Below are 20,301 nucleotides of genomic sequence, written 5' to 3'. Positions count from 1 at the left end.
AAAATTTCAGTAAATATTTTTTCCGAAAAATATTTTTCTATCAAATCTAAAATTTTCAACTTCTTTTACCTTAATCGGTTTTGAACCGAACTGCCTAAAAAACAATGTATTTTTTCTATTTCAAAAAATATTTATTTCTTTTTTCCATATGAATAAAAAAGATATAATTAATAAAATTTTATAATATCTTTTACAACACATATCATCCATTCATACTATTTTATTATCAATTAATTCTTAAAACTAATTTTATTTTAAACAAAAATATAATAAAAAATAGTAAAAAGAAAAAAAAATGCTATAATTTCAGAGGGGTAAAAAATAATTTACAATATAGGTTCATAGATATAATAAAACTCACAATTTAAGTATTATCATTTTAATATAAATAATTTTAATTCATTTTATTAATAAAATAATTATTTTATTAAATTATTATTAAAATATAATAATTTAATTTTTTAAATTTATTTTTATAACAATTTAATTTTTAAATTTAATAATTTATAGTAATTTATTTTTTATAATTTTAATATTTATAGTAATTTAATCGTTTTAATTTGAAATGACTTTTTTAATTAACACTTAACTAATAATAATTTTAATATAAATATTATTTTATTAATAAAATAAAATTTTAGAAATTAAATTATTTATTATTAAATAAATAGAGACTATTATGAATTTTACTAAATTTAAGTGATTATATTGTAAATTATTTAAAAAGTCATACAAGAAAAATTTTTACTAAACCTATAAATGACCCAAAATTAGTTGAGTTTTGAAAAGTTAAAGATTAGTTCATCAAATTTGAATAAAAAATTTATTTTAAATTTGAGTTGAATATTAATAATTTTAAATTTAATTTATTTAATAAATAAAATTAGATGGATCAAAATTTTTATTGAAATTAATTTCAAATAATTTAATTTATTTATATTTATAATAAATTTTAATTTAATATTAATAAATTTAAAATTAAATAATTTTAATTATATATATATACATATATATATAATTGATAAACTTTTACATTTTAATAATTTAAATACATACAAATTTTAAAGTTTAATTAAACTAATAATTCAAACTATCATACTGTTTGCAAACTTATAATTAAAAAAATAAGTTAATTTTATGAGATTTAACCAATCAAATATTATAAATTATAAATTTAATTTATTTATTAAATAAATTTAAAAATTAAATTTAAACTTAAAGATCAAATTTTTAGAAACTAAAACTCCAATAATTAAAAAAAAGAATTTGATTCGTTTATAATCCTACGTTTTACTGCCAGGCACTACTCTAAGATGCATATCAGCACTCCATGGTATACCAACAGCCCTCTCTTCGTCATTGCAATACTGCATCCAATCGGCGTTTATTCTGTACGCGCCACTCATAAGTAAAGATTCTCAGAAAAAAAAAGCAAATTAGTAATTTCACGCGCTATTCCTCGAGTAAGGCCAACCCGTTGTCATCGGTAAATTGTAGCTCGCGTTTTTTAAACCTCTTTTTGCTCGCCCTATATTTTGATATTTTCACTGTCTTCAGCTTCTCACTCTAAAATCACCGTGTCACTCTTGCGCCTGGTAAGCTTGTTTTTTCAAATACTCCGCTCTCTCTCAGATTCCTATATGCTGCCATTAGTCGTTTATGATAAAAGCTATTTCTCTCTGCTTTCAATGTGTTTCTGTTCAATTCTGTTTTGATTTTTTTAGGGTTTTCTTGGTTTCAGTGATGAACTACATTGAGCTTGTTTGTTTGTTTTTGCCCTTATTAAAGTTTCTTCTCTTTTTGGCTTTCACTTTTGGCGACCTTTTGGTTGCTCAGAAAATGAAATGAGGATGAAACTGATTATCGATAGTCGTCTTTTACCCTTTCGTTCAGAGAAGAAAATTTACTAAGCTTTGGTAGAGTTTTGTATTTTGTTTTTTTTGTGGAAAATGACTGGTCGAAAGTGTTGTTCCAGGGAGGTCTTTGTGTGTTTTCTGTTCTTTGGTTTGGTAATCATGTAATTTTGAGTCCTAAATGTTTGAATTGGTGCTTTTTTTGTATATCAGTGAATCTCGCTTAATGGGTACTTGTGTATTGACCTAACAGCTCTTAATTAAGTTCTCTGTTTATTTATTTGCTTTTAAGGTGTGTTTTTGCTATTAGTTCATGGAGCTGGTTTTACATTTCGAATAAAGCTGTGTGTATTGTCTTATTCACTTAAGCTCTTTGTTTCTACTACAACATTTTCCGTGTCTTTGATGTTTACAATATGTAAGAAAATTCGCGGATAGAATATATTTTCTTTCCCCAAAGGAACATAAGCTATTTTCTGGAAAATGATTGTTCCTTTTAAAACCACTTTACAAACTCATAATGAAAGGGAAGGCACATGCGTGTTAATTTGTCAATCATTTTCAATTGTGGTCATCACTAGTCTGTAGCCATGACAACTTTTTTGTCATCTCTTTTGCTATTAAAACCAACTTCACAAATCTATCTTTACGGCCCAAATGTTAAGCTTTTTGTCATTGAAGAAAAATTAAGGTTTTTCTTCTCTATTTTTTTTTTATCAGCATATCAAATGTATAGAAACTGAAGTCCTTTTTTATTGGGTCCTTGAGTGACAGAGTCAAGGTGTATATTTCTTTTTGTTATTTTCTTCATTTTCAAGTGTTCCACTTTACTGTGTTGCTGTTCTTTTTTATTTATGTGGTAATTCACTTTCCTCATAATTATATTAGAAAAGAGTACATTTGGTCTTACTCTTCTTAATTGTCCATATCTATTATGAAAATGAGAAAATGTAGGAACTACATCTGATGTTCCGACGACTAGTTACTGTTCAATATGGCTCCAAATCCTAGAGTTTTGAAGGCCTTCCGTGCAATGAAGGCTATTGGCATAAATGAAGATAAAGTGAAACCAGTTTTGAAAAAACTTCTCAAGTTATATGACAAGAATTGGGAACTTATTGAAGAAGAGAATTATAGGGTTCTTGCAGATGCCATATTTGATGATGATGATTCTAAGGTGCAATTCTTCTCCTGTTACCTATTTATCATGATTACTTGTCTTTTGTTCTCACAGTGTTCATTTGATTTTGATCCTACTAGGTCTCAGAGGAGAAAGAGAATGCTAATGTAGGTGATGCTCTGTTTTACGTTTCTTGTTCTAAACTTGTCTGCCTTCATTATCTGATTTGTCTTTTTTGAGTACCAGGGAGAAGAGTTTGCTGATGAAGCAGAGGTGCATGATGAACCTGAACGGCCATTAAAACGATTGCGATTAAGAAGCCAAGAAGGGCAACCTTCTTCATCGCTTAATATCAGCAATTCTATGGGAGATGGAACTTCATTAAGAAAACCTAAATTGGAGGATGAAGAGATTCCGGACAAAAATTCTCTCCAGAGATCTCCAGACATGATGAAATTGCAATCTGGGCCTGTTTCAACCCAGAGTCATACTAGAAATATGGGAAAGCAACCGGCATCACCTATTCACTTCGGAGCACAAGGAAGCCCTAACCCTTCTATGGACAGAAGTCTGCCTTCTGATTTACAGTCTCCTCAGGTGTGGCATTCATACAAGGGAAAAGAACCTTTGTTACTCCAGGTTGCTCCTACAGAGAAGAGACCTATTGTAGACAGGCCATGTCATGCGGTGCGGTTCAAAGATACAGAAAGTGTACCAATTCCCAAACAAAAGGTGCATGATTCTCATGCTTTGATCAAGCCTAAAGATGAGCCATATACTGATGACTTTCCTCCTGATGACTTACCTCGTTATGAGGTTCCTATTGCTGTGATCCGACCAGGTAAATCAATTATATTAATGAAACTGACAATTCCAAGTGCAACTATGAAATATACTTTATATGTTGCTGAAAGAGCTCAGTCTTTTACCATCTCTGTGCAAGTTGAAGTTGAAAGGATGTCTTTGTTAGGGTTCTATTCTTGTTTTCTTCTGTAAAATTGTCAATTGAATCTTGGGCTCTTTTTTTTTCCCCAGTGCACTAATTCTCCTTTTTCTTTTTCTTTTTCCAGCATTTCCAGATTCCTTAAGCAAAGGAGATAATTCTATTAGGAGTTCTTTAAAAGGAAAGCGAAATGATCAGGAGCCTCTAGCATCTAATTTTGTAGCTGAAGAAGACAGAGGTGACAGCATTCCAGCTTCATCAAATAATGCAAGAACCAACTCTGAGCTTGCTGCTGTTCTGGAGGAATCTCCTGCCAACTTAGAGATTGCCTCGTCATCATTGGGAGAGGTGAAAATTTCTTTGAGCTGCAACTCTATGCTTGGAAGACCAAATTTTCACATGCCTAGTCAAGATGAACTTCTGAAATCAATGCAGGAGAAGTGTCTCCGGTCATATAAAATTATTGATCCCAACTTTTCTGTCTTGAAAATGCTGAAAGATATGTGTGAGTGCTTCCTGGAATTGGCAACTGATTCCTCTCATGAAACGCAGGAAAGGTTAATGAATGTAACAACATCTGTTGATGCATTGAAGAAATCACCTGTTTACAGTGCTTTGGGTGTTGGAGGAAGTAATTGTATACCGCTCAATATTTCAAATTCATCAATTGATATCCATTGCTTTTCCCAGTTTGGCAGACCCCAATTTCCAGGGCAAATACAACCTCTAAGTGTGGATGCACATTGCCTGAATGTTTCTGTTGAAAGTAATGGAGGAGTGGAATTGAGAGGCCCTGAGTCGCATCAATTGGTGGTTGTTCCACAGCATCAGCTTACTCCTGAGGAACTAAGGTTGCTTTATGACTTCAATGACATAACTAAGGGAGAAGAAATAGTTGAGATTTCATGGTTAAATGAAATCAATAATGAGTGTCCTCCACATTTTGTCTACATTCCTCACAACCTGGTTTACCAAAATGCTTATTTAAGATTCACTCTTTCTCAAATTAAGGTTGAAGATTGCTGTTCTTCTTGTATTGGTGATTGTCTATCCTCAACCACAGTTTGTGTTTGTGCTCGTGAAACTGGGCATAAGTTTGCATACACATCAGAAGGCCTCGTTAGAGAGGATTTCTTGGAAGATTGTATCTATATGACCCGTGATCCTCAAAGACAATGCCTCTTGTATTGTAAAGTTTGCCCTCTCGAAAGTGCAAAAAATGATGAGATCTTGGAACCATGCAAGGGTCACTTGAAGAGGGCATATATTAAAGAATGTTGGAGCAAATGTGCGTGCCATAAGCGGTGTGGCAATCGAATTGTGCAGCGAGGTATAAGGTGCAAATTGCAGGTGTGGATATGGTCCTGTTTTTCTTAATTTTTTCACTACTGATATAAAATATTTTTAAATGTTCTAGTGATAAATAAGTGATAACTAATAATTATGCCCTTTAATCTATTTTTAGGTTTGGTAGAAATTTATACCACTAAGACATGATAGTTATTACTATGAAGACGACTGCTTTTGTTCTAATTGTTTTGTGCTTCAGGTTTTTTTTACATCTGAAGGAAAGGGTTGGGGTCTTAGAACCCTAGAAAAGTTGCCAAAAGGGACATTTGTATGTGAATATGTTGGAGAAATACTTACCAACAAAGAGCTGCATGAGAGGAACATAAAGAGGAGAAGAGGCATTAATAATGAGCGGCATACCTATCCAGTTCTATTGGATGCATATTGGTGCCTGAAAGGAGCCTTGAAGGAAGAAGAAGCCCTTTGTTTGGACCCAACATTCTATGGGAATGTTGCTAGGTTTATAAATCATAGGTGATCTAAAGTTCTTTCATTTTAATCGGATCATGTGGCAGAACTTTCTGTGCTTTTCAGACTACTTTTTTTCCTTCTTGTTAAATGTTGGTTCTATTGGTGTGCATGATTCAGATGCACTGGAAAATTGGGAATTCAACTGTTATTTGGAAAAGAAGGATGAAGTTGACCCCTTTTAATATATTTGTTCTCTTGTCCTAGGTGCCTTGATGCAAATTTGATTGAGATCCCAGTTAAGGTGGAGACCCCTGATCATCATTATTATCATGTATGAGTTTCTGCATTTTTAGTTTGCATTATTTTATCTTGTCTATTGATGGTTGGATAATATGTTATATTCTCATTTATAAGATTAAGATGTCTTACCTAGAATTGTTATGCAGCTTGCCTTCTTTACTGCAAGAGAGGTAAATGCCTTGGAGGAGCTAACTTGGGTGAGCAATACTCTGTTTCTTTCTTTTGGGCCATTTATCAGTGTTGGCTTTGTTGAACATAGATTGTAAGTCATTGGAATGTGGGTCTGCTCGATTGTTGTATGCTAATTACATATTTGATGTGTTGGGTTTGCAGATATAGTTTTTAGTTTGTTCTGAGAACTTGGGAGTCATTCTCTTGTATAATCAGTATCTTCTGGTAGAATTTGTCTTCAGTTGTCCAATTTGTATCTTTCAGTCACGCCATACATGTACTTGTGACAATAATGGCACCTCTCTGGTGGAACCATCTATTTAACCATGTAGTAGAATATTTCAGTTACCATTGGGCCTTGTATGGCATTGTTCAGCTAAAGTCTCTTTGAAATGAACAGTATTGTGCACGATAAATAGAAAGAGTAGAATATCAATTAGCCTTCAGTGGAACCATCAGTTTAAAATTTTAAACATTTAGAAGCATATATGATTTGCTATTCACCAGTTTTGGCAGTTGACTATTTGACTGTCTGAAAATGTGAAGCACAATAAAGTACCTCATTATCAGTTGTTATGTGTGCTCTGGGATCTGCATAGTGCATACTGCATCTGTGGATAAAAAAAATTGTAATGTAAAGCATAAGATGATAATTTTTCCTTAATTTTGATTTTGATGATATCATTGAATATGTATTGACAACCCAAAATATTTGCTTGCATGCATGATTTTGATATATAGATAAATTTTTATTGCTTTCTCGAGACATAAACTGTTAATACTTTCTTTTCTGTGTGATGTACTTCAACTTATTTCACATGCAGACCTAACTTCAATTGCAACACTGAGGATTCCTTTTGGTTCTTTTTCTAAATCAATACTTGTTATGTCTCCAGGATTATGGTATTGACTTTGATGACAATGATAATCCCATGGAGGTGTTCCGGTGCCTATGTGGCAGCAAGTTCTGCAGGAACATGAAACGTCCAAATAGTAAGTTCATTCTCAAGGAAACCATTGTTGGGCACAACATTGCTAGCTGATGCCCAGCATACCCTCCCCACTACAATTGATTAGTTGAACTTTGTGATGCTTTGCTTTTGGTCATCCATTTTCTCCTTCCATTTCCCCACTAAGAACCGTTTTCTCTGTGCAGGGTCCAAATCTTCATTAAGATGACGTGATACATGGGGATTATGAGACTCAGATGTTTTGCAGAGGTGTTCTCTCCCTTGACAAGGACGAAAAGTTTCATGGACTGGATTTTGCTGTAACCTGTATCAGTTCTATCAACTGTAATGTAACTGATGCAGATTAAGGTGTTATTCTGTGAGACTGGGGGGCCATTTTGTAGTGCCACATAAATCTGTCAAGGGTATGTACATATCAGCCGTCTGTTTTTTCATCTTAAAGCTCAACCTCAGACAATCCACCTTCTTCAAGTTCTACTTTCTCGCACTCTCTCTCTCTCTCTCTCTCTCCCAATAGAACTTTTGGAAAGGTTTAGCAATATATGCATGTTAATCATTCTGTCAAATCCTTGACACATAGGTCTTAGTTTTAGAGGTTTAATGTGGATGCATGTCAATATTTCTGTCAAATTCTTGACATAGAGGTCTTAATTTTGAAAACAAATATTGTCAGCTTTTAGGTTTATCACATATATAATTGAGTGAAAGGTAACCGTAGTTTCAAAAATCTATAGCCGCCGAATCATATGGGAGCAATAATGTCAATATAGATTAATCCAGGTCCAGCTGATGTAAAATTTTCAAACATGGCAATTCCCATTGGGGAGGAAAATTCAGGAGCATTGGAAAAATATGTTCTTTCCTCTAGTCTACTTGAGTTGCATCATCAGCACACATCCATTTCTTGTTCAGTAACCGAGTACTAGCCTTGTTCAAGAACTAGTTACGGAACAAGGTAATTTTCTTCAGAAGCTGTTTCGCCCCATTGCTCACAAAGGGTACCAGTGAAACCATCTTCGCCTCCCTGTTGAAGTCTGGGTCGGAAAAAGTGAAGGGTAATTTCTTCTTCAATGTCTGCATGAGGTTACAAGAATTCACCAGCCTCCACAAAGTTCAGAACATCAATCCCTGCCTCTTGTTCCTCTCCATCTTCAGTTTCTTTCATGGCTTGGCTTGAGAAATTGCCACGTGAAACTTGTAAGATGTGAAGGGTTATAGCCAGGCAATAGATTTCTCACTGGAGACCCTTGGATAATTGAATTACTCAATGACTATGAATGCAAGAGAAAAGAGAGATGAAGGTAATGCTCTGCGGGTATATTATGAAGCAAGATTTCTCCAGACGAGTATAAAGAAAGCTGCATTACTCAAGAAACTGCGGCCAAAATCTTCAGGAATGCGTCCTAAGAAACTGGTAGAGGCACCATAAAGTATGATCATGCTTCCCAAGTCCGATCCATCCATGGAAAGTTTTGCCATACAAATCGTTGTATGTTTGTATAGATTCCTCTATGGTATTTATATTTAACCGTTGTATATGTATGGATGCTTTGAATAATTTTTTCTGTCCTGGTTTGTCACTCAAATCGAACTCTTCTAAGCTTTCTATATTGACTACTTTAGGAGAAAATGTTCCATTGAGTTGCTTTCCAGAATGTCTTATTTTGACAGATTTCCATGGTTTAAGGGGCGGAACTTGTATAAAATAAAAAAAGCTGTTAGGCCAATTTAAACTCTATCAATTTGAATGCATTTTCTATTTCTGGAGGTATTATTGAACTACATAACTGATTATGAAAGAGGTATTATAGTTGAGGTTTTCAGGGTTCAATTTCTGGTGGGATATTCCAGATAAATCATTAAGTTGCCTTGGTTAGAAAATGTAAGTGGGTTTTTTTAAGCTTATGAAATTAGAAATATGGAAAGATAAAAGCTAAACATATGAATTAAGATAATTTGATAATTATTCATGTGTCAAGTAAAATGAAAGGTTAATAACATAAAATTGGATGCTCAGATCATAATGAGTTACATCTAAGAATGTAAGGCATCTATTATTTATTTATATAATATTTTAATTAAGTTCTTTAATATTAATTTATAATTGTTCCTTAGTAAAATTTTAATATTTAGAGATTTAAATTACGAAAATTTATTTTCTATAAATAAATAATAACTACCGAAATAATTAGTATTATGCTTGATTTTCATAAAAAAATTTTGGACTCTTATTCTAAACATCCAATAAAATATGCATATTGGATTTTTTTGGAACAATTATATATTTTAGGGGTCGATTTTAATTGTCAATAAAAATATATTTTAATACTATTTTTTAAAATTTTTTCTTATTTATTTAATTTATTATAAAAAATAAAAAGGGTAAAATAACCTTACGTTTTTTTAATACAAATAACGCATTGTAAAAAAAAAAAAAAAAAAATCTTGTGTTGATTTTTTCCTATTGGAACGAGGAAGCAGAGGGAGGGAGCAGAGGCAGGGCAGTGCATCGTTATTCGTTAGCAAAGGCAGCCTGGTATTAACCGAAAAGGGATAAAACGGTAAATTTTTATCTATAAAGAAATCTTGGGATTCAAACGACAGCGTCGAGATACACTGAAACGGTGCCGTGCAATAGTAAGTAGTCAAAACCCTAGAGCAAATATATGCACGACCTACGGTATGTGGCACATCCTTTCTGCTTTTCCAGTGAGGTCATAGCTAGAGACAGCACAAAATGTCGAAGCGAGGTAGAGCCTGATTTTCCCTCGTTTTCTCACTTGTCAAACAAACTCCATAAACGATTATTAGTATTCGCTTTTTAAACTTTTGTTGTTATTTTTTAGGAAGAGGTGGATCTGCTGGGAACAAGTTCAGGATGTCGCTGGGTCTGCCAGTCGCAGCGACGGTGAACTGTGCCGATAACACTGGAGCGAAGAATCTGTACATCATTTCGGTGAAAGGAATCAAGGGCCGCCTCAACCGCTTGCCATCGGCTTGCGTTGGAGACATGGTGATGGCCACCGTGAAGAAAGGGAAGCCAGATCTCAGGAAGAAGGTCATGCCAGCCGTCATCGTCAGGCAGCGTAAGCCCTGGCGTAGAAAGGATGGCGTCTACATGTATTTTGAAGGTTCGCCCCTTTTCTGCTACTGCTCAGTTGCGCTTTGCTTGATTTTGAGGTTTACAATTTAGTTTTTGGTAGATTCTGCGTTTAAATAGAGCATGTTGTCAAGATTGCGCTTTCTAGCTTCTTTTTTTTTCCTGGTTAGTGTTCTTGTTGCTTCTTGATATGGAGTGGCCATGTTGATTTATTATCCACTTATAATTAGAAGCATATATAAAATAAATTGCCAGTTGTAAACAGCATGATTTGCTTCTTTAGCATTGTTCCACCTGTCTCCCAGTAAATTCTCTAATTTATCGCAGGAGGGTATGCTCTAAATCAGGTTTAGTGAAATTAAATAGCCTATAAGAAGTGCAAATGATCTTGGTTTTCTAGTATATCTGAAATTAATGAATTGCAGCAGGGTCATGCTTTTCTCCTTTCATAAGTTGCGTTCTTTTTGTTTCTTCTAAAGAGCTTACTTCTCTCATGTTATGCTTCCATGGGTTCTTATTGGTGTTTGATCGAGTTATACTGGTTGACTTCCTGCGTAGCGACCTGATAATATATGTGACTACCTGGAAAAAATAAAGAGAGACAAGTGAATTCAAAGCTTCCTCTTGCTTTCATTCTGCCTTTTGTGTATGTGGTTGCTATGATTGATCTTGTTGTTGTGTTGGACTTTGATGTGGAAAGTAGTTCATAATTGTCGTTAGTACGTTATGTTTAATTTGGTACTGTTATTATTTTGCCTTCTGTTGTCTGCATTTCCCCCATTCTTAGGGAGGAAAATTTTCAAGTTTCTAAGTCCTAGTTTCTTGTTTTTGCAGACAATGCTGGTGTCATTGTGAATCCCAAGGGAGAGATGAAAGGTACTGAATATTTATTTATTTATATATAATTATAATACGAAAATAATGTGCTTTGGATTGCTAATGAAAATCATTGATTTTGATCAAAGCTAATTACTTTTCCAACTTCTATTTTCACTTATTTGGTGTCCTATTCTCTCAGCGATATGATTCTTGCTTTTTTAAAATGGGATTCTAAACTTTCAATTTCATGTTTAGGGATTTGGGAATGACTTTGTTATAAGATGCAATTCATTGAAAGATTACCAATTTTATAAATGATGGTGCATAAACTTGGGAGGACAAAAAAAAAAAAGCAGTTTCAGAGCATGTCATAATTTGTGTGTTCATTTGAAACAATATACCTCTATGGTTATAGGTTCAAGGAGAGATCTATAATTAAAGTTGCAGTGTCAGGGTTGTTTGTATCTTGGAGTTCTCAAGGGATTTTGGATGGAGTATGTTGTACTGTTCTTGCTTTATATCAGAAAATAAATAAATAAACAAAATATTTGTTTCCAATGACTGTAGGATCTGCTATTACTGGGCCCATTGGAAAAGAATGTGCTGATTTGTGGCCAAGGATTGCTAGTGCTGCCAATGCTATCGTCTGAGAGTGAATTTCTACTGTTATGATTCATGGTTTGTTTGTGGCTTTAGGTTATATGATGTTCGGGAAGTATTACTCTGCTTGTAAGGTTTATTTAATTTAGGACAGAATGAAAATGTGTCGGGTAAGCAATTTTGTTTTTCTCTGTATTTTATTTCATGTTGATATCGTGCACTTGAGAATAATTTGATACGTGCCCTAGCAAATCAAAGTGGTGATGATGGTCAGAGCACTTAACACTAATTCTTGACGATTGCATGCACTTAGAGAATCGATTTGTTGATAAGTTGGTGCTGATGAGTGCCAGCGAAATGTGGCATTCCTTAATGATACATTCGTGATCGTCATAGATTTCAATTCCTTTTATTATTTTTTTTTTGGGTCAAAGTGTTCGTTTCATTTTATTGCAGAACGACGAGGCCATGATATAAGTCTGCCTATTATAAAATTCCGATGTGCTCCATTCTATTGTTTTGAGAGGATTTCCATCACGTCCACAGGTTTTTAGAAAATTTTACTTTATTTTTATAATTTCGATTCTATTACAAGGTTTTTTATTATTTGGAAGGAACGTTATTTAAAGAAGAGATGGTTTGCAGAGGCTTTAAAACCTTTTTAACTATTTTTAACTTATCAAATTGATGGATTAGTAATATTTTAAAACCTTCCGTTTATTTTACTTTAGAAAACTTCTCCACGCCCTAATGAAAGTTTATCGTTTATTAACATACACTTGTTTAATATCGTTTACTTTAGAAAGGATTTACCTTATAGACTTGTTATGGTTGTGCATTCACTATATGGCATCATTCAATTTAGCCAGATCCTTTCCTCCAAGTACCTTTATTTTTTTGAAAAAAAAAAGGTTAAAAGGAAGAAAACCTCAGAGGAGATGTTTAGTTCGTGTGGAATATAAACAGCCTGTTGTTTAGCAAAATCCTCCTCTAATTAACTCTTTCCAAAACCAACTGTAAGTATCATCATAATATAAAACTGCCTGTCATGAGCAGGTTTCTTATTAAAGATGCAGATGTATGGTGTTGTAGTTCGCCTGTGTTCAGGTTGTATCTCAACAAATAGAGAGGAGAACATAATTCTTGGCACAACATATTCAATAGTTTTCATTATCAATTGATATTTGGTTAATTATGCAGATATTGCAGTTGTGTCCTAGGTAGGAAGGATCAAAAGGATTCTAAATATTTTCAACCTTCCCCACCACCACATGCTAAATTTGTCAAAATCTAAGTCGCAACCTGTGCAAGCACCTTTTCTTGAAGAAGCCTGCCTCAACCATGTAAAATGAATCAGTGGAAATTATTCATGGGGGAGCAGGGGGAGGCTTTTCTACTGTGAGGTTCATCTAGTTAATAGAATTCCTTGACAGAAACAAGCTATGCACTCTAAAAACATGAGCCTTATGGTTTAATTGTGTTCCCGTCGGACCCTTATGGCTTTTGCCTTCATTGTAATGCATGCTTAAGCATTAAAGATAATTGAGGAACTCTTTTGCTGAAATCTTACAGCCGTTGCATCTGATGTATGTCCAGCTCAGAAGTTGTTGTCTTTTTGTCTTTGATGTTAGTGGCTCTTATGTAATGTGTGGTGCTAACAGCATTTGAAAGTTGAGCACATTGTTGAGCATCTTTCCTTTACATGTCTTTCCAAGTAGCTTCCTGTTTATTATAACAGTTTCTTTTATAGCCTTTCTTTGCCAATGTTTTGAAGTTGGCTCTTTTCGGGCCATAAAATTTTCCTTCTCCTGTATTTAATACTCTCTATGTCTCATAATTTTTATTCACTTAATATTTTTTTTAATAACTTTTCGAATATATTAATTTTGAAAGAATTAAATTTTATAAAATAATAAAATTAACAGAGAGACTAATTAATAGATTTTTAAAATTTCAGAGATGTTTAATGTATTTTTTAAAAACTAAAGAGCTAACTAATAAATTTTCTGTGTCAACAGTGATGGACATCCAAATACGTATGTAATTAAAGTCCCTAGAGGTTTGCCTGGAAAAGGTTTATGTCTTGTTATCAAGTGAGTTGCTTGATACCTAAAAACTTAGGGCCATTTTTTTCCTGTAAAACTTAGAATCAATTCTTGTATTGTATTTCATTTGTGTCCCTTCTTTAAAGCTTTTCAAAATTTTCGCCCAGTATGACTCATGATCCGGTACATTGAATAATAGTTTGAATTTGGACTCTTCCTTTGTGAAGTGGTGGTTGTTTCTGTGGAGTTTGATTCCAATCTACCTTTCTGAAGAAGTGGTTGTTTCTGCAGAGGTTGATTCCAATCTAAACAGGAAACCACCGCTTTGAGGATGTCTGAACTTTGAATAGGTGTATCCATTCTTGTTCATTCTAAGTATTGTGTTTAATTTTCTCTTCCTGATGATCACTTATACTCCTGATCTCACTTCTTGCTTATACAAGAAAAGGATCAATTCTTTTGTAATGCATCAGATTTTCTGCCCCACAAAAATATTTTTCCACTCTTTGTGGTCCCTTCTTAATATGAAGAGTAATCTAAGCCATTCATGAACTGAAAACGCCATAAAGTTCTTAAAACACATGACTCTGATTATATCAGGTCTATCTCACTTTTTAGGTATGGACGGTGTGAACCTTTATATTAGAGCAAAACCCCATCTTTCCTTTTCTTTATTCTTTTTCTTTTTCATTTTTTTACATATGATTCCCGGAAAGTTCACCAACCATGAGTAAAATAGAAGGTAAACGAGAAGAAGATAAACGCTAGCTACTTTTTCTGGCCAGAGTAAAAGTGCATATCATCACATAGGTGCATGTCTCTATCCTCTTCACGTTGGGTCCCAAAATGAGTAAGTGGCATAAGTAAAATTGAATGTTCCTTTGATGATAATATCTTTTTGGGCTCCACTAATAGGAGAATGACATCTAATGCCATTGATAGTGCTGCCTACAAATTGGCATTGATACTTGAAAGCTCAACTTGTGGTTTTCTCTTATTCTTATTGTGTTACAAGCTTTTTCCTTGGATTACAGGACATCTGGAGTTGAGAAAGAACCTAGCAATGAAGATTTTGAGTCTGCAAAGTGTTAAGAAAAACCAGATTCAGAAATGGGGAAAGAGAATTGCGAGCACCGAGTCTGCTATTACACTTGGTAATGCAAAAGGTAGAAGACTATCATTTAGTTGTTGCTGTGGGTTGCATGTCTTGAAGAAGCTTGTATTGAAGTTCAGAACAAAATGGAAGCAAGCTTTGGGGTGGCAAAGGAGCAGTATACAATACAGCTATGATCTTTATAGCTATTCTCTGAATTTTGATGATGGTCTCTGCCATGGCCATCATCCATCAAAGGGTTCTCAATGAAAGTTCTCCTCTTAATAAGTCAGCTGGTTGTTATCAGTTGGTTCACAGGTCCATTTGTCATATAAACAAGCTTTTTTCTCAAGATGCTGGGAGTATTTTCTTGATCAACCCATTACCCATTTGTCATATAAACAAGCTTTTTCTCAATAATGTTGCTATGCTTTACTGTGAGATGGGGTGGTTGTATAGAATCTGAGCCATGTTGTTTTAATCAATCTGTGCTTGTTTTCAATTGTTCTTCATTCCTTGCTGCTTGTTCTTTGTTTACAGAAATGGATTCCTGACCCTTTTGGGAAGGAAAAGCGTGTGACCCACGGGCTTCTAGGATTCTCTAGGTTCATTCACCGCCCCATTTAGGATATACTTTTAATTAATATATCTAAGAAAAATTTATAATTTAGTCATTAAATTTTATTATCAATATCAATTTAATCCAAATATTTTAAAACATATACTATTTAGTTCATTATTTTTGTTTCTGTCACATGTTTAGATTATGTTTGGTGTGATGTATTAAAAATAAATAAAATATTTTTTAAATAAATTATTTTTTAAAAATAAATGGAGACTTAATATCTCATCCATTGATATATAAATCCTCACTTATTATTACTTTTTCATTATATGTTTATATTTTTTTTTATCAATTTATATTTAAAAAATATTTTTTATTTTTATATAAATAACTAATTATTAATAATTAATAAATAAAATAGTTGATCGCTAATCACTTATATGATTCAATAGTTCATGGTAGAAGTTTTAAGGTGATTTGTAAAATAGAAATAATTCATTTTAATTTTATAAATAAAGTTGAATCATTATTTTTAAGTATAGTATTTACATTAATAAAAAATTAATCGCATAATTACAACATATATTAAAAAAATTATTAACGTACATTATATAATTTTTTAAAATTTATGAATATTTTTAAAATATTTAACTTTTATCCTTTATTAATTTTATTTCGTAAAAATTCAACTCAATTAATTTTTTTTAATAATTTTTTATTTAAAATTAAAAGAATTCGATCTTTTTTAATTTAAAATTTTTTTATCATAAAATAATTGAAATTTTATAAAAATTTATTTAAATATTTTTAGTATAAAATGAACCATGTAAAATGAGTGATTAATGATTTTTTAAAATGGTAAATTCTTTTAATTTTCTTTATTAATGACAAACATGATGTATACCTTCTAACTTTATGTATGTTTTACTTTTATATCGATAGAGTCAATCAGTGACTCTCTTATAAATTTGATTAGTATTAATTAGTAGATAAGAGACTCTGTAATTATAGGTGGAATGAAAATCTACTGTATAATATTTTTTAACGATAATTTAAAATGTCATAAGAAATTCAACTAGATACATAAAGCGAGTTTTCTGTTATTTTGAGTATTGAGTATCATGATTATCGAGTCTTTTTTCTTAGAATTTTGTCAAAGTTGTACAATTGGCAATACATAATATATTTGTAAGTGTATATTGTGCAATATCAATATTGAGGAAATTATTATTAAATTATTACAGAAGTTGGTTTCAATTAAAACTAAATATTATTTAAAAAATAAAATTAAAGGTAAAATTATAAATTATATTTTTTCTAAACAATCATAAATTAAAGAAGAGATGGTTTAAAGAAAAAACTTTAAAAAAAAGTTATAAATATAATTCATGAGATCTACACATCCATTAGTTTATTTTAATTAAGAAAAAATATATTTTATATTCTTAAAAATTAACATAATTTTTTTTGGTATAATAAATAAACAAAATTTTAATATAAAAAATATATTCTAAGGTGTATTTCTTCACTGCCAACTCTTAATGCTTCGGTTGTTTCACAATTTTTCTAATATTTAGAGTATACAAAAGATATTATCAATAAAAAATATTTTATTATCAAATTAAATTATAAAAAATAACTTTTTTAAAAATATTTTTCATATTTTCTTATATTTAGACACTTTAAAAAATTAATTTAAAAAATATTTTTAAGAAAATTGACTTTTTCTCAATAAAGAAAATTACTTTTTACATTTTTAATAATTTTATTAACTCTAATATATAAATTTATTAATATATTTTATTTTTAAATTTAATAATAAAAAATAAATTTATTGAGAAATATTTTGTAAACGCATACTTTTTTTGAAATAAACGGATTCGTAATCGTAATATCGAAATCAAATGTGCAAATAACTTTTTTTTCCCTTTTTTTTTACCGTTGCTTTTTTTCCTTTTTTTTTGACCGTTGCTTTTTTTCTTCTTTAGACAATAATATTGAAGACAAAAGTCCGTGTCTGACGGCAAGAATGGTGGCACAAACTTATGCTTAATCATGTAATTAAGCATTTAGAATTAAACAACTGAGATTGTTGTTTTTTTTTTTTTTTTTTGCATAATAATGTCAAATGATTTGAAGCGCGTTTCTGTTGGGCAGACAATTATTGTTATTATTAATTTTAAGTCATTTAATAAAATTATCTCTTATTATATAATTTATTAATTATATTTAATATTTATGTCTCATTTCTATAATCAAAACTTTTAAAATTATTATTACCCATTTGCTTTCAAAAAAAAAAAAAATTATTACCCATTATGAATTTCAAAGCAACAACAATGTCCAGTTGTCCATTGTGCCCCACATCCCATGTGACCCATAACGCTCCTTCATCAACTGCTAAGATTTAATCAATCAAATCCCCAAACCCATTCTGCCAAAAACAAGAAATCTCTCTCTCTCTCCATCTCCCTCTCTGCAAATGGGAAGACACCTAGTGCTAGCATTGGCTTTGACAAGCCTCTGCATTGGGCTAGTTACAGCAGATTGGAACATTTTGAAGCAGAACAGGAAACATTATGGGCTGAAATCATCAAGCTTGAAGAACTATTGTGAGAGTTGGAGGATTAATGTGGAGATCAACAACATTAGAGAATTTGAGGTTGTGCCTCAGGAATGTATAGATTACATCAAGCATTACATGACATCTGCTCAGTATGAAGCAGATTCTCAGAGAGCCATTGAAGAGGTCAAGCTCTACCTCAGCACTTGCTGCACTATGGAAGGTGATGGTAAAGATGCTTGGATTTTTGATGTTGATGATACCCTTTTGTCCACCATTCCTTTCTTCAAGAAACACAACTTTGGGTAAGTATATATTATCTATTTCGAGAAAAATTTATTATATATGCACTCAGACATGAATCCAAATATTTTTACTACTTATTTGGCTTAGATCGCTCATTAATGCAAGCTAATGGATTGTGAAATGGAAATGAAAACTAGGGGAGAGAAGTTGAACACAACATTGTTGGAAGAATGGATGAAGGAAAGCAAGGCACCAGCTCTAGATCACACCCTTAATCTTTTCAACGAGATAAAAAACAAAGGGGTCAAAATCTTTCTTATCTCTTCAAGAAGTGAAATCTTAAGATCTGTCACCGTAGATAACCTTATTAATGTTGGGTATCATGGATGGTCCAGTCTCATACTAAGGTATGTCCATTCGCCTATTTGGTTATAATATATTACATTGTTTTTATGGTATTGTATAAATGCAGGGGTCTTGATGATGAGTTCATGAAAGTGCAAGAATACAAATGCTGGGCAAGAAAGCAATTGGCGGACGAAGGATACCGCATATGGGGAATTATTGGAGATCAGTGGAGCAGCTTTGGAGGTCTACCAAGTGCTAAAAGAACTTTCAAGTTGCCAAATTCTATGTACTACCTTCCCTAGCTGCCTAATTTCAAACTTAATTTATTATTAATTAAGATACTGAGACTTATGTAATTTGTATCCTAAATGCTTGTTAAAAATAATAATCATCCTACATATTGTTATTGTTGTTTTTTCACTCTTGATTTTACAAGATGATCAAATGCCATATGCAAAAAAATGGTGAGAATTTCTATGCATTTGTTACCATCTCATTTTAATACGAAAATTAATGAATTTTTAATAAAAAGTATAAAATATTAAAATTAAGCAACATGAAGAATGTGGATGAAATTTATATAGAAGTATATACATAAAGAATGAAGTAAAGATATGTAATTTTATAAAGAAAAAAGATACAAATGTGAAAATATTAAATATAAATTAAGATTTATTTATATATACGTATATTTGGCCCTTCCACTCTTCAATTTGGCTCCTGGCCTGGTGTTACCTTCGTGGGAGACAACTTCAACAAGTTTTCGCAATATCAATCAAACTCCAATGTTCTCTGCGAGGCTGCCACATGCATCCATTTTGTCATATTTTATGCCCGGCATTTTGCCAATTTAGGGTTAGGTGATTTTTATTTTGTAGATTTTGGAGTTAAAGAAAAAAGTATTCGTGGATTTAGGATTGGGGTGCGAGATTGCACCGAAAAAATTGTTTGGCGTTTATTAAACAGGCGCCAGCAGCAGGACTTGGCGCCACTCTAAAAGACGCCAGACATTATTTATTTTCTTTTTTTATAAATTGTGGCCTGAACGTGACTTAAAGTGTTTACTATCTGTGATTAATTTTTATTATTATTTAATTATTAATATATTATAATAAAATATTTATATTATGTTAATTTAATAATTAAATAATATTAATTATAAATTTATTTATTATTTTTAAATACATATATATATATATATAAGTATTAAATTAAATAATTAATAAAAAATAGATAAATTAATTAATTAATATAAATATTTAAAATTATAAAAATTAAATTTATTTTTTATTGCCTGTTATTTAGAATTATAAAATAATATTATGATGTGATTTAAATAATCAATAAATAAATTAATTAATTAATATTAATATTTAAAATTATAAAAATTAAATTTAACTGTTATTTAGAATTATAAAATAAAATTATATTATAATTAAATATTATATGTGATGATCTGATTATTTATAATTTATCAGAAATAATATATTTAATTAATTTATTCTGTAATTAAATTAATTAGTTTATTTTTTTTATAAATTATAAACAATTTATATTTTCATATAACATTTAACAACACGATAATATAATAATTTTAAATATTTTATATAAATTGTTTATAATATATTAAAATAAATAAATAAATTAAGTAATTAATTTAATTAAATAATTTTGTATAAATTTAATAGCAGAATAATATTATAATTCTAAATATTTTTATGTGCATTTCTTTATTATTAACTTTTATAATATTTTTATATATTAAAAATATTTTTATAAAATATAATAACTATTTATAACTGG

The 20,301-nt window shown here is 31.3% G+C and overlaps 4 protein-coding genes across 9 annotated transcripts; all 4 read left to right on the top strand.

Annotated features, from left to right (window-relative positions):
- Window positions 1–1,363: 1,363 nt before the first annotated feature.
- Window positions 1,364–8,875, top strand: LOC110628317 (probable inactive histone-lysine N-methyltransferase SUVR2). Of its 6 annotated transcripts, none has more exons than XR_006347999.1 (11): window positions 1,383–1,595; window positions 2,808–3,030; window positions 3,114–3,140; window positions 3,220–3,814; window positions 4,044–5,266; window positions 5,466–5,740; window positions 5,942–6,008; window positions 6,124–6,174; window positions 7,045–7,141; window positions 7,305–7,523; window positions 7,900–8,875. XR_006347999.1 is itself a non-coding variant. In XM_021774928.2 (10 exons), the coding sequence occupies exons 2-10, from the start codon at window positions 2,848–2,850 to the stop codon at window positions 7,325–7,327; spliced, it is 2,541 nt and encodes an 846-aa protein (XP_021630620.1). In that variant the 5' UTR covers window positions 1,383–1,595; window positions 2,808–2,847; the 3' UTR covers window positions 7,328–7,594. The 6 variants fall into 6 exon arrangements, 4 of the variants coding, with proteins under 4 accessions (XP_043804764.1, XP_021630620.1, XP_021630621.1 ...); XR_006347998.1 differs by having other exon boundaries at window positions 7,890–8,875; XM_021774928.2 differs by lacking the exon at window positions 7,900–8,875 and having other exon boundaries at window positions 7,305–7,594.
- An 842-nt stretch (window positions 8,876–9,717) lies between these two features.
- LOC110628477 (60S ribosomal protein L23) lies at window positions 9,718–11,927 on the top strand. Its single transcript, XM_021775140.2, has 4 exons — window positions 9,718–9,869; window positions 9,966–10,250; window positions 11,054–11,095; window positions 11,606–11,927. The coding sequence occupies exons 1-4, from the start codon at window positions 9,857–9,859 to the stop codon at window positions 11,686–11,688; spliced, it is 423 nt and encodes a 140-aa protein (XP_021630832.1). The 5' UTR covers window positions 9,718–9,856; the 3' UTR covers window positions 11,689–11,927.
- A 1,664-nt stretch (window positions 11,928–13,591) lies between these two features.
- Window positions 13,592–15,356, top strand: LOC110628476. Its single transcript, XM_021775139.2, has 2 exons — window positions 13,592–14,533; window positions 14,718–15,356. The coding sequence occupies exons 1-2, from the start codon at window positions 14,530–14,532 to the stop codon at window positions 15,044–15,046; spliced, it is 333 nt and encodes a 110-aa protein (XP_021630831.1). The 5' UTR covers window positions 13,592–14,529; the 3' UTR covers window positions 15,047–15,356.
- Window positions 15,357–17,753: 2,397 nt separating this feature from the next.
- On the top strand, window positions 17,754–18,918 carry LOC110627846 (acid phosphatase 1). The gene is made up of 3 exons (XM_021774222.2): window positions 17,754–18,209; window positions 18,348–18,557; window positions 18,623–18,918. Exons 1-3 carry the CDS (start codon window positions 17,824–17,826, stop codon window positions 18,798–18,800), a joined length of 774 nt encoding a protein of 257 aa, XP_021629914.1. The 5' UTR covers window positions 17,754–17,823; the 3' UTR covers window positions 18,801–18,918.
- The last annotated feature ends 1,383 nt before the right edge of the window (window positions 18,919–20,301 follow it).

The sequence above is a fragment of the Manihot esculenta genome, chromosome 12 (assembly GCF_001659605.2).
Source record: "Manihot esculenta cultivar AM560-2 chromosome 12, M.esculenta_v8, whole genome shotgun sequence".
NCBI classification, from domain to species: domain Eukaryota; kingdom Viridiplantae; phylum Streptophyta; class Magnoliopsida; order Malpighiales; family Euphorbiaceae; genus Manihot; species Manihot esculenta.
The sequence above is the reverse complement of the archived record's forward strand: the minus strand, read 5'-3'. Positions and strand labels throughout refer to the sequence as shown.

What these genes read in the sequence shown, in the direction of transcription:
- LOC110627846 (XM_021774222.2), top strand. Translation starts at nt 17,824, where the DNA reads ATGGGAAGACACCTAGTGCTAGCATTGGCTTTGACAAGCCTCTGCATT. An exon ending in TTCAAGAAACACAACTTTGG is followed by an intron (nt 18,210 to 18,347) that starts GTAAGTATATAT and finishes AATGAAAACTAG; the next exon opens with GGGAGAGAAGTTGAACACAA. An exon ending in TGGTCCAGTCTCATACTAAG is followed by an intron (nt 18,558 to 18,622) that starts GTATGTCCATTC and finishes GTATAAATGCAG; the next exon opens with GGGTCTTGATGATGAGTTCA.
- LOC110628477 (XM_021775140.2), top strand. An exon ending in CGTCTACATGTATTTTGAAG is followed by an intron (nt 10,251 to 11,053) that starts GTTCGCCCCTTT and finishes TTGTTTTTGCAG; the next exon opens with ACAATGCTGGTGTCATTGTG. An exon ending in TCCCAAGGGAGAGATGAAAG is followed by an intron (nt 11,096 to 11,605) that starts GTACTGAATATT and finishes CAATGACTGTAG; the next exon opens with GATCTGCTATTACTGGGCCC.
- LOC110628317 (XM_021774928.2), top strand. Translation starts at nt 2,848, where the DNA reads ATGGCTCCAAATCCTAGAGTTTTGAAGGCCTTCCGTGCAATGAAGGCT. An exon ending in TTGATGATGATGATTCTAAG is followed by an intron (nt 3,031 to 3,113) that starts GTGCAATTCTTC and finishes TGATCCTACTAG; the next exon opens with GTCTCAGAGGAGAAAGAGAA. An exon ending in GCTAGGTTTATAAATCATAG is followed by an intron (nt 5,741 to 5,941) that starts GTGATCTAAAGT and finishes CTCTTGTCCTAG; the next exon opens with GTGCCTTGATGCAAATTTGA.